This window comes from Pristiophorus japonicus, chromosome 17 (assembly GCF_044704955.1).
Source record: "Pristiophorus japonicus isolate sPriJap1 chromosome 17, sPriJap1.hap1, whole genome shotgun sequence".
Lineage (NCBI taxonomy): Eukaryota > Metazoa > Chordata > Chondrichthyes > Pristiophoridae > Pristiophorus > Pristiophorus japonicus.
The window spans coordinates 116,865,775-116,882,410 of record NC_091993.1 but is presented as its reverse complement, the minus strand read 5'-3'; the positions used below and the strand labels follow the sequence as shown (position 1 = coordinate 116,882,410).

At 43.8% G+C, this 16,636-nt stretch overlaps 1 protein-coding gene across 2 annotated transcripts in view; it reads right to left on the bottom strand.

Annotated features, from left to right (window-relative positions):
* LOC139228048 (S-adenosylhomocysteine hydrolase-like protein 1) overlaps positions 1–16,636 on the bottom strand; it is a 115,017-nt gene that overhangs the window by 72,279 nt on the left and 26,102 nt on the right. Inside the window, exon 1 of one of the 2 annotated variants that reach the window (XM_070859196.1) lies at positions 4,127–4,235. The exons of the other annotated variant lie outside the window; for it this stretch is intronic. Within the exon in view, the coding sequence (XP_070715297.1) occupies positions 4,127–4,147 (21 nt within the window). The 5' untranslated portion in view covers positions 4,148–4,235. Of the gene's footprint in view, positions 1–4,126; positions 4,236–16,636 lie in introns of those variants that run through there. 2 annotated transcript variants of the gene reach the window in all.

Below are 16,636 nucleotides of genomic sequence, written 5' to 3'. Positions count from 1 at the left end.
CCCAGATGTCAGTGCAGATGTTGCACTTTATCAAGGAAGCTTTGAGAGTGTCCTTGAAACGTTTCCTCTGCCCACCTGGGGCTCGCTTGTCGTGTAGGAGTTGCGAGTAGAGCGCTTGTTTTGGGAGTCTAGTGTCGGGCATGCGGACAATGTGGCCCGCACAGACACAGACAAAATGGGCCAAACGACCTCCTTTTGGGCTTCATATAGGGTTCTGCTTGTCACACAGAATATGCTGCTATACTTTCAATAGTCACAAACACACATGCTATCTCAATATATTATGTGCGCACACACACCAGTTTAAATAGTGACACAGCAATTCTATCTCAATGAACTTAGGGCAACTGGAGAAAAAAAAAATGCAGGAATATTAGGAAAGAGCAGGGGAGTGGGGCTAACTGGATTGCTCTTCAAAAGAGCCAGCGCAGATTCGATGGGCCGAATGGCCTCCTGTGCTGTACCATTCTACGATTCTAAGTGGCCATTTTGAATAGCATGACTCTTCAGACATCTCGCTGGAACCCAGCCAAACAAGATGACTCCGTAGGCACAATGAATTAGTAATACATTTCCTCATATCCTGTCTGGATACTCCCCAAAGCGGCTGCTACAACTCTCCCAATGTCACTGGCATGGGAATCAAACCCAGAGGATTTTCAGCAAGTGTTTGTTGAAATACCTGATTCAAGGCACCTGTGTAACATAGAAACATAGAAACATTGCAACCATCTAGGATTGGTCACGTCACAAAATCAGTCATTAAAAATTGTACAAATGTGATACTCCCTACCTCAGAGCTCTGCTTGGAGAAAGTAAATTCAAAGAAATTGCTGCGCAATATAAAAATCAATGTTGTACTCTACCAGATCCTAAGTTGTAATTTTAGAAAAACCCTGTCCAGGTGGCCTAGACTATGGCCCAGCCCAGTATCATTTCTTAATTTTGTATTAAGGATCAGGAACTCGAGGGTATTTACCCCCCAAAATATTTTATTTATTTATTTAAAAAAAACTTAAGTGCATGAAAACTGAAATTACGTAAGCGACCAGTGTTATAGTCCTTAAAGCAGGATCTCATGGCTATTCTGAGTCCACCCATCCTGTGTTCTTGTGCAGGAAACTGCACACACGTACCAGGTTTAGCGGTGCTAAGAAGCAGGCAGGAAAAGTTACTTTTCTGCTTATCACTGCTTTGCACTTTTAGTAAAACTGTACATATGGTCGCTCCAAAGATTACAGATTACACCTGCTTCTCCTCCTCCAGATCTTCATCCTTGCCATCAGAAGACTAGACCACCTGACCACATCGAATTTCCAACCGAAGGAGAAGTTACCATTTGGTTCTATTAAAAACATTCTGCAGTATAAATTAGTGACGAGAGTTCAGAACAGTTTAATTTATTTGATTCTAGCAATGAAAGATTAACGTGGGCATCTCAGAGCTGGAACACTCCTGCTGCTCACACCTTAGAAATGTGTGTAATCAGATTTGATGACACTGAACTTCTATTCTCCAGCCACCGACTCCATGGCTCTCACTGGTAACTGTCTGAGGCTGAACCAGACCACTCACAACCTTGGTGTCGTATTTGACCCAGAGATGAGCTTCCGACTAGATAGCCGCTCCATCACCAAGACCGCCTACTTCCACCTCCGTAACATCACACGACTACGCCCTTGCCTCAGCTCAACTGCTGCTGAAACCCTCATCCAGGTCTTTGTTGCCTCTCGGCTTGACTATTCCAGTCCTCTATCTTCCAACCTAAATAAACTCGAGCTCATCCAAATCTCTGCTGCTTATATCCCAACTCGCACCAAGTCCCGTTCACCCATCATCCTTGTGCTCACTGACTTACATTGGGTCCCAGTCCAGTCCAACGCCTTGATTTTAAAATTCTCATCCTAGTTTTAAAATCCCTCCTTGGCCTCGGCCCGTCCCCTATTTTAAACTACTCTAGCATTGGCGGCTGTACGTTCAGCTGCCTAGGTCTTAAACTGCGGACTTCCCTCCCTAAATATATAAATATATATATATATATATACACACATATATATCCCTCCCTTCAAGACCCTCTTTAAAACCTACCTCTTTGACCAAGCTTTTGGTCATCTGCCCTAATAGCTCAGTGTCAAATTTTATTTGATAACACTCCTGTGAAGTGCCTCGAGAGGTTTTACTACATTAAAGGTGCTGTATAAATACAAGTTGTCATTGAACTAGTCCCTGATTAATGTTCAATTTGTCAGTAACTATTCAAACAGGTACTGTATAACTGATCTATTTAAAGGCAGTTTGCACCTTAATTGCCGTCAATCAGTAGAATCGTGGCTGTACTACCGAGTTTTTAATTTTTTTTCCAAAATTCAATATAACCAGTATATTCTCCTGCTGTTCCATCAGTCACCATCTTCAGTGTTGGTGGAGCTGAAGAGACCGTACTGCGTGCTCCCACCCACTCACCGTGCAACCCTTTGACGAGCAGTATATGCTCAAGGAACAGCTCGTATCTACGTGCTCCCATCAGTCACCACCTTCAGTGTTATGTGGAGCTGAACAAACTGTACCTGTGCGCTCCCACTCACTCACGCAGTCCGACGATTCCTCCCTTTTCACAGGCAGCACACACCACAGGAACGGATTATACTTGTGTGCTTCCATCCACTTGCAGTGTAAATCCCCTCCCCTTTCACAGGCACAATAAGCTACAGCGACAGACCGACAAGGTCAGAAAATAAACACAGACAAAGAATGCCAATCTTAGCTGATTTAGAGAAAACTACAGTTAAAGAAAGACTTGCATTTATATAGCGCCTTTCACGACCAGCAGACATCTCAAAGTGCTTTATAACCAATGAAGTACTTTTGGAGTGTAGTCACTGTTGTAATGTAATGTTCTCCATCATTGCACCAACTATCTCTTAAATTATTCAGGGATTTTGTATCCACTGCTCTATCTTAAAAAACCATTCTTTGCTGTGAAGAACCTCACATAAGCCTTAATGTTGCCCTTCATCAGTTTGAGCCTGGAGTGTTTGCCCTATGGTTGAGGTTTAACTTGACCTGGGGCTCCTGCTTTAGCTTTTCTATAGCATTTGGTACCTTACATATTATAAAGGTCCCTTCTTAGTCACCTCCTTTCAAGGTTTCTCCAGCCTTTCCTCATAACTAAGGCCATTTGGTTTTTGGTTTTCACCCAAATACAGACAGAATCATGGACTGCCATTCCAGAGACGCCAGTAGAGTTGTTCCAGGATCCTCTCGGTCCTTTCCAACTTCACCCATAGCTAATCTGAAACCATTCAATAAGTGTCTCTGGGGCTCATTTTTCCTTTCGATGTACAGTACTTTACACTTAATCAACAGCAGTTGCACCAATTAGTCTAGCAGATCTGGAGAGAGAGTACCTGAATTAACCAAATGGCAAATAGCGTTTTATTGTTGCTTAATTTCTCCTCATATCCACTGAAAGCCCCAACTTGCAATAGATCTGTGCCCTCCCACAGTAGCTCACACCAAAGTCTTCACATACAGGAGGAGACAATGAGCATCATCAGATTTTTCCATTTTGGGTACAAATCACAGCTGAACCCGGTCCCGCCTCCATCCCACGTTCGCATGCAAATGCACTCTGCACAAGAGCTACTGCCGAATGGGGAAGCTTGGCTGATTTTGACCTACTTCACCCAAATAGCACCCCGACTGCCACCCAAGCCAAGATCAGCTCACTCAGCACAAACTGGGAACTGAACTTGGGACCTTCTCGATCTGAATAGTTCAGTACCACATTGGGGGGCGACTTTCCCTTCTTAGCCATCTGAGCAACAGCAATCAGTTTTAAAAAAACATGAATCATGCTGAAGAATGAGGATACGTTAATCTAAAACATTTAAATGAGATGCAATGTAGGTGTCTCTTCTAAATGAACTGGGACCTTTTAATTCACGATCAAAACTACTGCAATTGTACATCATTTTTAATTACGTGGATTCAAAGTAAACCTCTCAAGTCAAAAGCATGCAGCCAGCTTGCAAATTAAGTGACAGACTCCACTCAAGATTGTCTCTAGAGCCTTAAAGCATTCAGTGCTAAGCAAAAATCTCAAAAGAAAATAAAAAAACGATACCTTAATATGCTTCTGAGCCATTCTTCTTCCTTTTGTATCCCAGAGTATAATTCCCCAAGCGTGTTTTTATAATTTCGTGTATCACAGCCAACTCATTTCCTAAGGAATGAATTGGTCTAACTCCCACCCACAGCTTTGAGTAAACTTCAGTGTTATAGATTTAGTCACCTGATCTGATTTCCCATAACCTCCCAGAGGCGTTCACAAAAAAGCCTTCATATTAACGGATTGTGAAATCTCTTGAAAGCTTGACATTCAAAATTCTTTAACACTAATATCCATTTTATGGTCCATTATAAAACAAAAATTTTCTTAATAGTATCAATTAAATTAATATCAAATGCCTTTATTAGGGTTCACCTAGGCTTCCAAACCAGAAATACATGAGAAAGAATAGTTATATTGATAGTTTAGAGAAGCTGGGGCTGTTCGCCTTGGAGCAGGGAGGGCTAAGAGGAGATTTGATAAGAGATGTTTAAAATCATGACGAATTCAGACAGAGTAAATAAAGAGAAACTGTTTCGAATGGCTGACGGGCAAACCAGTCCCACCCACCCTTTCCTTCAATGACTGTCTGTCCCACCTGTGATAGAGACAAATTCCCGTACAGATTTAAGGAGATTGGCGAAAGAACCAGAGGTGACATGAAGGAAAAACTGTTTTACACAAAGTGATTCGGATTTGGAATGCACTGCCCGATAGAGTGGTGGTTTCAGATTCAATTGTAGCTGTAACGCATTTGCTTAAGAATTCGTAACACATTGCTATCAAGAACTAGTTGCTTTATTAACAAAAGTTTATCACACTACACATTACCAGTTCATCCACAAGGCTCACAACTGCACATCTCACCGAGGATTACCTAGACCCAACTAACTGGGGTTTTATGGAGTCTTGTGAACATCACATGACTGGCAAAGCCATCATCATCATCATCATCATCTTCATACGCAGTCCCTCGAAATCGAGGAAGACTTGCTTCCACTCAAAGTGAGTTCTTAGGTGACTGAACAGTCCAATACGGGAATTACAGTCTCTGTCACAGGTGGGGCAGACAGTAGTTGAAGGAAAGGGTGGGTGGAACTGGTTTGCCACACGCTCCTTCCGCTTGTTTTCTGCATGCTCTCTGTGACAAGACTCGAGGTGCTCAGCGCCCTCCCAGATGCTCCTCCTCCACTTAGGGCGGTCTTTGGCCAGGGATTCCCAGGTGTCGGTGGAGATGTTGCATTTTATCAAGGAGCCTTTGAAGGTGTCCTTGAAATGTTTCCTCTGCCCACCTGGGGCTCGCTTGCCGTGTAGGAGTTCCGAGTAAAGCGCTTGCTTTGGGAGTCTTGTGTCAGGCATGCGAATAATGTGGCCTGCCCAACGGAGCTAGTCGACGCAGTCAGTGCTTTGATGCTGGGGATGTTAGCCTGGTCGAGAACGCTAACGTTGGTGCGTCTGTCCTCCCAGGGGATTTGCAGGATCTTGTGGAGATATCATTGGTGATATTTCTCCAGCAATTTGAGGTGTTGACTGTACATGGTCCACATCTCTGAGCCATACAGGAGGGTGGATATCACTACAGCCCTGTAGACCATGAGCCTGGTGGCAGATTTGAGGTCCTGGTCTTCGAACTCTCTCTTCCTCAGGCAGCCGAAAGCTGTGCTGGCGCACTGGAGGCGGTGGTTGAACCTAGTCGTCGATGTCTGTCCTTGCTGATAATAGGTTCCCGAGGTATGGAAAGTCGTTCACTGCCGTGCATCTTGATGACCGGGGGGGGGGGGGGGGGGGGGGGGGCAGTGCTGTGTGGTGGGGTCAGGTTGGTGGAGGACCTTTGTCTTATGGATGTTTAGTGCAAGGCCCATGCTTTCGTATGCCTCAGTGAAGATGTTGACTATGACTTGGAGTTCAGTCTCCGAATGTGCGCAGACGCAAGCGTCGTCCGCGTACTGCAGTTCGACGACAGAGATTGGAACAGTCTTGGATCTGGCCTGGAGTCCACAAAGGTTGAACAGGTTCCCACTGGTTCTGTAGTTTAGTTCCACTCACAATGCTACAGCTCTACAACAAACCTGTAAGCATAATCACAGGTGCATACATTGCAGTAGCCTTCAAAATAGAATTGGATAAATACTTGGGAGAAAAAATTGCAGGCGATATGGGGAAAGAACGGGGAAGTGGGACGAACTGGATTAAGTTTTGAAAGCTGGTACAGACTCAATGAGCTGAATGGCCTCCTTCTGTGCTGTAGTATTGTACAATTTCTTTGCTGCAAATGGTCTGTCTTACATGATTATCCACAGTATCAGCACTAATATCACACAATTGTATCTATCAAAGGGCAACAATGTCCTAAAAACCTGATACAAACTTCTCTTGCTCAGTAATACAGGCAACACAAGTATGTCATTTGTGTCAAAATGTATCACCAAAATGTTTATATTAGCAAAATGGCATGCATGACTTCTATCCTTTCCCTCTTCCTCAACAGTGACCACCCTCCTGAAACCTCCTTAACCACAATGCAGTGCTTGATCTGACAATATAAAATGTGCTCTTCGAAGCTAATTAGGACATTCCACGGCACTCACGAGTGCACAAAGCAAACAGGAAAGGTCAAGCGGAGCCGATTAAAAGATCTGTATGTACTCAAGTCGACCAAAAGCTTTGAAGGTCACTTTTTTTTAATATTAAAAAAATCCATCTAGCCCAGGCTTGAATCCAAGCTTACTGCTTGCATGCAACTCCTGTGGGTTGTAGGGTGGGAAAAAACACGATATTTAAATCTGCCAGCTGACTTCAATAAGATTGTTTTCTGCCAACATCTGCACGTTTTGCGGTAATCTCATGACGAGCCCTTTTCAATTGTGATGCTTTAATTCTGTGCTGCTGTAACAGCAACAGTGACTAGGCAGGAGGGCGGATTCAGTCCCACAGAGCGCTCAAGAATTTCCCTTTTAGGGGGCAAGTTGCTGTTTTCAGAAAACAAGTTTTATTCAACACTGATGAAAGAGAAGGAGAGAGTCTTAAATCAGCCTCAAAAGACGGTCACTAAAATAATTACTGTTTGGAAAAGCGAACTGTAAACTATGCAAACCACCACATAACCAGTTCCCTCTGAGCTGCACGCCTAATGGGAAAGGACCCACACAGGCCGCTCAACAGATTTTACATTGTAAATACCGCGCTTGCGCAGAAATTTAAAGGGTCCGCGCATTAAAGAAACAGACCGCGCAGAGCAAAGCGCAGCTTACAGGGAACTTTGCACATAACCGTACCAATTCCACTAGCCTGAAACTTTGGAGTCCTTTTGTCCAGTAATGCCCCACACCAACCAATTCATGATGTCACAATTAGCATCTCCCACGCCTCCAGGAATGCCCACACAAAAAGTTGAACTTTTAATCCAAAGTGTCTTTGATTGGTGGCACCTTTGCTGCGTACCAAAATGGTTGATCACTGGAGGCTCAATGACCATCAGAAACCGCCAAAGTGGTCTAGCCAAATACCCATTTTAAAATACACTTTTAGATCTCAAAGAGAATTAACGTTTGGCTTTATCAAAGAAGATTATCTTTTTATACATAGTTAACGTCGTAACGCTCCAGTCACCCCCCACACCCACAGTTACAACATTGGCTTTATAAAGACTTGAAAAAGACTTGGATTTATATAGCGCCTTTCACGACCACCGGATGTCTCAAAGCGCTTTACAGCCAATTAAGTATTTTTTTTTAAAAAGGGTGTAGTCACTGTTGTACTGTATTTGTAATTGGAATGTTATAAGTAGGTAACACTTAAAATTCTACCATGATTTTCAGGAATTTTATGCACTCTCACTATTTCAATATAATGTACTGTCTGGGAAATGAGTCTGGTGCTTCTAGCTGTGGTTTGCTGGGCCCAGCTACATACTAACTGTGAGCCCTAGCAGGAACTGGGATGTCTGAGATGATACTGCAGCCATACAATAACTCTTTGAGTATCCATTATTTATGAACTTTATGGATGTGATAGTGTTCAAATTGCACCCCCAAAATATCCTCCATAGCAGCTAGTGTGACACACTATCGACCATTGTACTGTGTGCCCCTGTATGATTACAGACACCCTGCAGAACAGGCAATCCGTTCAATGCATGATCACAAACAGCGGACTAACAGGAAATAGTAAGTCAGTGCGAATTCTTAAAATTGGTGGAATTGAAATATTAGCTCTCCTCACCAACACAGGCACACAGCTCCTTAAAAATACAAGTTGTATTTAAAATTTCGCATATATGAAATGCAAAGACCTAAAGTGTGCACTTTAGGCAAAGCAATAAAAACCTGTATTGGATACAGTCAAACACTGACTAAGTTACAGAATCCAAACATGCACAAGGCAGTCAATCGATTTGTAACCAATCACAGAACATATTGGCCCAGAAATCCCGGCCTCCGCGTCCATACGGAATGGGAAGGCATTGCAAAAGCTGGTTTTCAGCGCACAATGCGCATGTGCTGAAAACCGGCTTTTCAGATCGGTCAAGCTCCAGCTCAACAGATCCTCCGCATATCGGGAGCGAGGACATTTGCGGGATTTACCCATATCTTGGCCAGCAAATGCCCTCAAAACTCTTGCGCCTGATAAAAGCAGATGCATAGCCTACTTTTACAGCCGTAAGAGTTTTAAAACATAAAAAATATTTTTTAAAAACCTGCCCACTACGTTAAATTTATTTTAAACCATAATTTTTACAACTTTAAAACTCTGAATTTTTTTTCGCTAAGATATTTATTAACTTTAATAATAAATGTGAGGTTATCCACTTTGGTGGTAAAAACAAAGACAGACTATTATCTGAATGGTGACAGATTAGGAAAAGGGGAGGTGCAACGAGACCCGGGTGTCATGGTACATCAGTCATTGAAGGTTAGCATGCAGGCAGTTAAGAAAGCAAATGCCATGTTGGCCTTCATAGCGAGGGGATTTGAGTACAGGGGCAGGGAGGTGTTACTACAGTTGTACAGGGCCTTGGTGAGGCCACACCTGGAGTATTGTGTACAGTTTTGGTCTCCTAACTTGAGGAAGGACATTCTTGCTATTGAGGGAGTGCAGCGAAGATTCACCAGACTGATTCCCGGGATGGTGGGACTGACATATCAAGAAAGACTGGGCTTGTATTCACTGGAGTTCAGATGAATGAGAGGGGATCTCATAGAAACGTTTAAAATTCTGATGGGTTTAGACAGGTTAGATGCAGGAAGAATGTTCCCAATGTTGGTGAAGTCCAGAACCAGGGGTCACAGTCTAAGGATAAGGAATTTAGGAGCGAGAAGAGGAGAAACTTCTTCAGCCAGAGAGTGGTGAACCTGTGGAATTCTCCACCACAGAAAGTTGTTGAGGCCAATTCACTAAATATATTCAAAAAGGAGTTAGATGTAGTCCTTACTACTAGGGGGATCAAGGGGTGTGACGAGAAAGCAGGAATGGGATACTGAAGTTGCATGTTCAGCCATGAACTCATTGAATGGCGGTGCAGGCTCAAAGGGCCGAATGGCCTACTCCTGCACCTATTTTCTATGTTTCTATGTTTCAACTAATTTTAATTATGTGGTGTGTTTTTTTATTTGGTGTTATTGGGTTTGTTTTTTTTTCTCAATTAATAGCAATGAGAACTCGTAGATACGGAGTTCCCATTGCTATCAATTGAAAATACTTTACCCGATTGGCTGAACACGTGACTGCACCTTCTACGCGGGAACCTGGAGGACGGGAGCGCGCTTCGCAGCGCGGGAAGAGAAGGCCTCCCCAACAGAATTCCATGTGCCCCCGGAACCACCAGGTACTTTCGGAAAAATTCTCCGGTCGGAGGCGTTCGTCCGAAAGAAGCCTCCGACCGGGATTTCAGGGCCATTACTTCAGTTTTTGGAAACATTTCTTCCTTAAACTCTCCAATGCTAATGGCAGTTCTCCAGAAATGGCTTCCTTTGTAAACCTAACCAAAGGTCTATGTCTGAAGCAGAGGAGGAGAAAAGAAAAAGTCAACATTCAAATTTTCCCAAGGCTGTTAGTTTGAAAGATTGGCACTCGGTTTCTCTATTATGTCAGCTGTAGTTCAGTGGGTAGCACACTCGCCTCGGAGTCAGAAGGTTGTGGGGTCAAGTCCCACTCCAGAGACTTGAGCAAATAAATCTAGGCTGTCACTCCAATGGGAGTGCCGCACTGTCGGAGGTGCTGTCTTTCGGATGAGACGTTACACCGAGGCCCCGTCTACTCTCTCAGGTGGATGTAACAGATCTCATGGCACTATTTCAAAGAAGAGCAGGGGAGTGATCCCCAGTGCCCTGGCTAATATTTATCCCTCAATCAACATAACAAAAACAGATTATGTGGTCAATATCACATTGCTGTTTGCGGGAATTTTCTGTGCACAAATTGGCTGCTGCGTTTCCCACATTACAACATTGGCTACACTTCATAGGCTGTAAAGTGCTTTAAGATGTCCGGTGGTCGTGAAAGATGCTATATAAATGCAAGTCTTTCTTTCTTTATTGGAGTTGTTAATAAGTTGAAATACTTATTGCAATAAGTTGCAGAGTACAGAGACCCTGGATAGTTCCATAAAAAACATGAATTTCCTGAAACTCACCGATTTAAAAGAAAAGGGCCAATGTTGTTGGTTAGGTTAAGTGGAATGGCACAAACTGGAGGACCACTTGAGTGAGGGGAATGGAGTGAGGAAGAAAGACTTGCATTTATATAGCGCCTATTACAACATTCTAAATACTTTACAGCCAATGAAGTACTTTTTGAAGCATAGTCACTGTTGTAATTTAAGAATGTTGTTGTGGAGGAAGTGCATCTGGAAGGGTGCTGAGCACCTTGAGACATCACCGAGAGCATGCAGAAATCAAACGCAGGCAGCGGAAAGAGCATGCAGCAAACCAGTCCCACCCACCCTTTCCCTCAATGACTATCTGTCCCACCTGTGACAGGGACTGTGATTCTCGCAGTGGACTGTTCAGTCACCTAAGGACTCAGTTTTAGAGTAGAAGCAAGTCTTCCTCAATTCCGAGGAACTACCTATGATGATGGTAGGAAAGTAAGAAAATAAATCTTATGTTTAAAAGGACAAATGTAGCTTATACTCAAGGATAAATTCAAACTGATAAGATCCTGCCATGCTTCAGAACACACACACACATGCATGCACGTGGGACACAAGCCAAGATTCCTAATGGAAAATATCAACCTTGTGGTGGCAAAAGGACAGTCGGGGACCTGCACTGTCACACCAGAATGACGGTACAGGAGTGGTAAAGAGAGGAAAGCATCACAATAAAGAGATACAACAGGGGTGGGAGCATGAGGCCACTAGAACATGTCGCAGGATGGGGATTACCAGCAGCATTTGAACAAGTGTGTCATTGCTCAGTCATCACTCCTAACACATGATGCATTTAATAGACACTTCTCAAATTTAATTACATTTATTTTTTAAGCTGAGATCTGGGTGGCTTCTGTGATCGGCCATCCTGGAAGCCACAGAACAAGCAATGAAAAGAAAGACTTGCATTTTTATAGCTCCTTTCATACCACCAGACATCTCAAAGCGCTTTACAGGCAATGAAGTACTTTTGAAGTGTAGTCACAGTTGTAATGTGGGAAACGCGGCAGCCAATTTTTGCACAGCAAGCTCCCACAACCAGCATGGCACAAAAGCTGGTTGCACATTCGGCAGAGGCAATACGGGGATGGCAGTGTGAGAATATCTATTCCATCAGATGTTGAGCAGCAGAGGATGATCACCCTGAATTATTCTCAAGAAGGCACAACATTTTTATTTAAAACTGTAAAATTATGCGTTGTGAACCCCGCTCACCTATTTCAAAATTCTCACCCTTGTTTTCAAATCCCTCCATGGCCTTGGCCCTCCCTACTTCTGTAATCTCCTTCAGCCTCACAACTGCCACACAGCCCCCAGGACATACCGCGGGTCACGATCCCCCCGCCAGGAATGATGCCGGACCAGGGAGTTTGCCGGACCAAAGAGTCCCGGACTGGAGAAGTTCGACCTGTAATACTTTACCAATAGGGACCAACATTGCAGAAGCAATAATTAGGTCCTTTCATAAAAGGTCGTTTGCCAGAAACTGCACTAACAATTTAACTTGCAACCATGTCATTATGAAGCCTTTCCACTATTGAGAAACATATCCTCCACACAGTAATTTAAGTGGTAATGGGTCAACATTTTGTAAGATAACAACAAGGGCAAGATCTAAAAGGTGGTGTTTAAAAGAGTCATGACTCCCATCACAGGGAGGGAGAGCAACTGTGAATAATTTTCTGTTCCAAAATTCCACATGCAAGGATTATAATGAGTTTTTCACAATGCAATCAGCTGTGGCTCAGTGGGTAGCACTCTTGCGTTAAAAGGTTGTGGGGTCAAGTCCCACTGCAGGGACTTGAGCACATAAATCTAGGCTGACACTCCCAGTGCAGTACTGAGGGATTGCTGCACTGTCGGAGGTGCCGTTTTTCAGATGAGACATTAAAAGATCCCATGGCATGATTTCAAAGATAGCTCCTACCACTGGTGTCCTGGCCAATAGTTATCCCTCAATCAACACAACATAAACAGATGATCTGGTCTTTACCACATTGCTGTTTGTGGGAGCTTGCTGAGTGCAAATTGGCTGCCGCATTTCCTACATTACAACAGTGACTACATTTTAAAAGTACTTCACTGGCTGAGAAATGCTTTGGGATATCGGTGGTCGTGAAAGTCTTTTTCAATTAAGTCTTGTGATGCCAATCACCTCACTCCCACTTTAAAAAAAAGACATCCAAGTGAGTGTATTAATGCCGGGAAAAGGAAGACTTTCCCATTTAAGGCATCCAGAATCAGCAACAAGCATCCCCAGTCTGGTACACCACACAGTGAACTGCAGCCAGAGAACTGCAAGGGGCACCTTGGCCCCAATTTTACAAGAGCATCTATGCGACAATTTCTATTTCCCACATTCAGCATTCTGTAGCTTCTTCGAATCAGGCTGTCAACTAGTCCCAGGTTGTGCGCTCTGGTCCCAGGCTTTGAACACGTCTTTTTAAAATTCTAAGCAGCCTTATTCACCCTTCCTTTTCTGTATTTGAGGCTATGTCTTTGTGACAAAAATGCACTTTTTTTGGTCTGCGTTAGATGATAGATTTAAATCTATGAGAAACAATATACACAGGGTTAACTGTGCTATGTGGTGAGCTCTGCAAGACACAGCAAATGCACGTGATGCCATGGCGGGTGAAGTCCAATTAATATGCAATGCAGTGGTGTTTTCTGTGAAACAAAGCTGTTTTCATATGTTAATACTGGCTGAGTGCAGAGGCATTGAATGGTACCTGCTTCATAGTAGCTTTAATGGCAGGATGAAAGAGGCAATCAATTCCAGTTATCACGGATAGATCGAATGGGAGGGCAAAAACCCTGGCCAGTGTCAAAGAATGGCTACCTATGTAATATTGCCAAGAGAAAATGCAACCTTGTGAATAACTGTTGATCTAATGCAATTAAAGGACATCTATTGCCTTTTGTTTCAGCATAATGAGAGATTTGGATTATATTTCTTTGGGAAGCCCATTTGAATCTTGGAGTCAGCTTTTAATCTTCCAGTCAGCAAAGTGCTTAAGTTTATGCCAGTCCAGCAGGTAGGCGAGGCCAGTCTGATAGTGCAGCGTGTTTCAGAGCAAGAGACGCGAGCTTCTGTTTCACAGAGTGAGTGAGTGGGCGGATGGGATACTTACATACTTATTATTTTATATAAAATCGAGGCGAATAATGAGGTGTATGATTCATTGTTTTATACTGTACATTATGCAATTACCGGTTTTATTTGATAAACCCATTTGTTGGTTTATACAACACAAAAGCAAAATACTGCGGATGCTGGAATCTGAAATAAAAACAGAAAATGCTGGAAATCTCAGTGGGTCAGGCAGCACCTGTGGAGGGAAACAGAGTTAACGTTTCAGGTCGATGACCCTTCGTCAGAACTGGCAGAAGTTCAAAATGTAATAGATTTTTAAGGAAGAGCAAGGGGCACTGAAAAGGGGAGGGGAAGAAAGAACACAAGGGAAGGTCTGTGATAGAGTGGAAGGCAGGAGAGATTAGAGACACAAAAGGGATGATGGGCAAAAATGAGATGGCAATGGCACAAATTAGGAAACAAAAGATGAGTCTAGATGGAGGGGGGGGGGGTGGTGAATGACAGAATAATTACCAGCTGGCATGGGAAACAGCCAGAAAAATAAAAATAGAAAGGGGTTGGTGGGGGTATTTTAAAAAAGGGAGGAAAGGGAACAAAATAGGGGCAGAGGTTATGGTCTAAAATTGTTGAACTCGATGTTGAATCCAGAAGGCTGTAAAGTGCCTAATCGAAAGATGAGGTGCTGTTCCTCGAGCTTGCATTGAGCTTCATTGGAACAGTGTAGGAGGCCGAGGACGGAGAGGTCAGAGTGGGAGTGGAGCGGGGAATTAAAGTGACAGGCGACCAGAAGCTCGGGTCACACTTAGACTGAACGAAGGTGTTCCGCAAAGTGGTCACCCAATCCGCGTTTGGTCTCCCCAATGTAGAGACCACCAAATCGTGAGCGGCAAATGCAATATACTAAATTGATAACACCATTTCCCCTATCTCGGGAGCCTCTGATCAACAAGAGCAGGCATTGACGACGTGATTTAACACCGCCTCCAGTGTGCCAGTGCAGTCTTCGGCCGTCTGAGGAAGAGAGTGTTTGAAGAGCAGGCCCTCAAAACTGCCACCAAGCTCATGGTCTATAGGGCTGTAGTAATATCTACCCTCCTGTATATGCAGAGAGATATGGACCATGTACAGTAGACACCTCAAGTCGCTGGAGAGATACCACCAACGATGTCTCAGCAAGATCCTACAGATCCCCTGGGAGGACAGACGCATCAACATCAGCGTCCTCGACCAGGCCAACATTCCCAGCATTGAAGCACTGACCACACTCGATCAGCTCCGCTGGGCAGGCCACATTATTCGCATGCCTGACACAAGACTCCCAAAGCAAGCGCTCTACTCGGAACTCCTTCGTGGCAAATGAGCCAAAGGTGGGCAGCGGAAACGTTACAAGGACACCCTCAAAGCTTCCCTGATAAAGTGCAACATTCCCCACTGACACCTGGGAATCCCTGGCCAAAGACCACCCTAAGCGGAGGAAGTGCATCCGGGAGGGCGTTGAGGACCTCGAGTTTCATCGCCGAGCGCACGCAGAAATCAAGCGCAGGCAGTGGAAAGAGCGTGCGGCAAACCAGTCCCACCCACCCCTTCCCTCAACGACCATCTATCCCACCTGTGACGGACTCTATGATTCTTGTATTGGACTGTTCAGCCACCTAAGGACTCACTTTTAGAGTGGAAGCAAGTCCTCCTCCAGTCCGAGGGACTGCCTGTGATGATGATACTAAATTGAAAGTACAAGTATCTCTTGGTCTTAGTCTGACAAGAGTGTATAGTCAGTCTGCCTCTTGAAGAAAGAATCAGATGGCAGCACTTGATACATTCCAGTAACTGTTGCAAGGGGGAAGTATCTAGTGATCCTTGGGTCTCGCTGTGCTTTACATAGATATTGGGCAGAAAAGGGTACACTTTGGATTGTAGGAAACACAAGATCTTAAGACATTTCATTTAAACCCTCCCGGAAAAAAAAAAGAGGCAGAAACTCTCATCAGATTTAAAAAGCACCTGTACCTGAAGTGCCGTAACCTACAAGGCTATGGGTCAAGAGGGATTAGGCTGGACAGCTCTTGTTTGGCCAAATGACCTCCTTCTGTGCTGTACATTTCTATAATTCTATGATAAATGTGACAGCCCTCTTTTTGTAGAATCTGTGAATAAATTAAGCACGTTGATGTTTATCTTGTCCATATCCTCTAGGATCTTGAAAGTTTTAACGAGGTCACCTTGAGCTTCCTCTTCTCCAGTGCAAACATTGCCAGCTTCTGTATTCTCTCCTCATAACTTACTTATCTAATCCTAGCTATCTGTTTAGTTGTCCTTCATTGCACCCTCCCAGATACCTGGATGTCTTTTTCATACTCTGCTGACCAAAATTGTACATTGTAGTGTATTTGCTACATGGGCTCTTTGCTTAAGAATTCATAGCTACACATTTGCTGTAAAGAACTAGCTGGTTTCTTAGCAAAGGTTTATCAAACTGAACCCTACCGATTCATCCACCAGGCTCACAACTACATGCCTCATTGTGGAGAAACTGAACCCAATTAACCGGGGTTTTATTGAGTCTTGTGAACATCACGTGACTGGCTAAGCCACTCACAATGCAACAGCTCCACACGTCTGTGAGCATGCCCACTGGTGCATCCATTACATACATCGTACTTTAAATGACATCACTACTTATCAGCCCATTTCCCTAATCTATCCAGTATCCAGGTCCGTCTATAGTACAAGGCTCCTCATGCCTATAAATAGCTTTAAATGAGAAAAATCAGTTTTGATA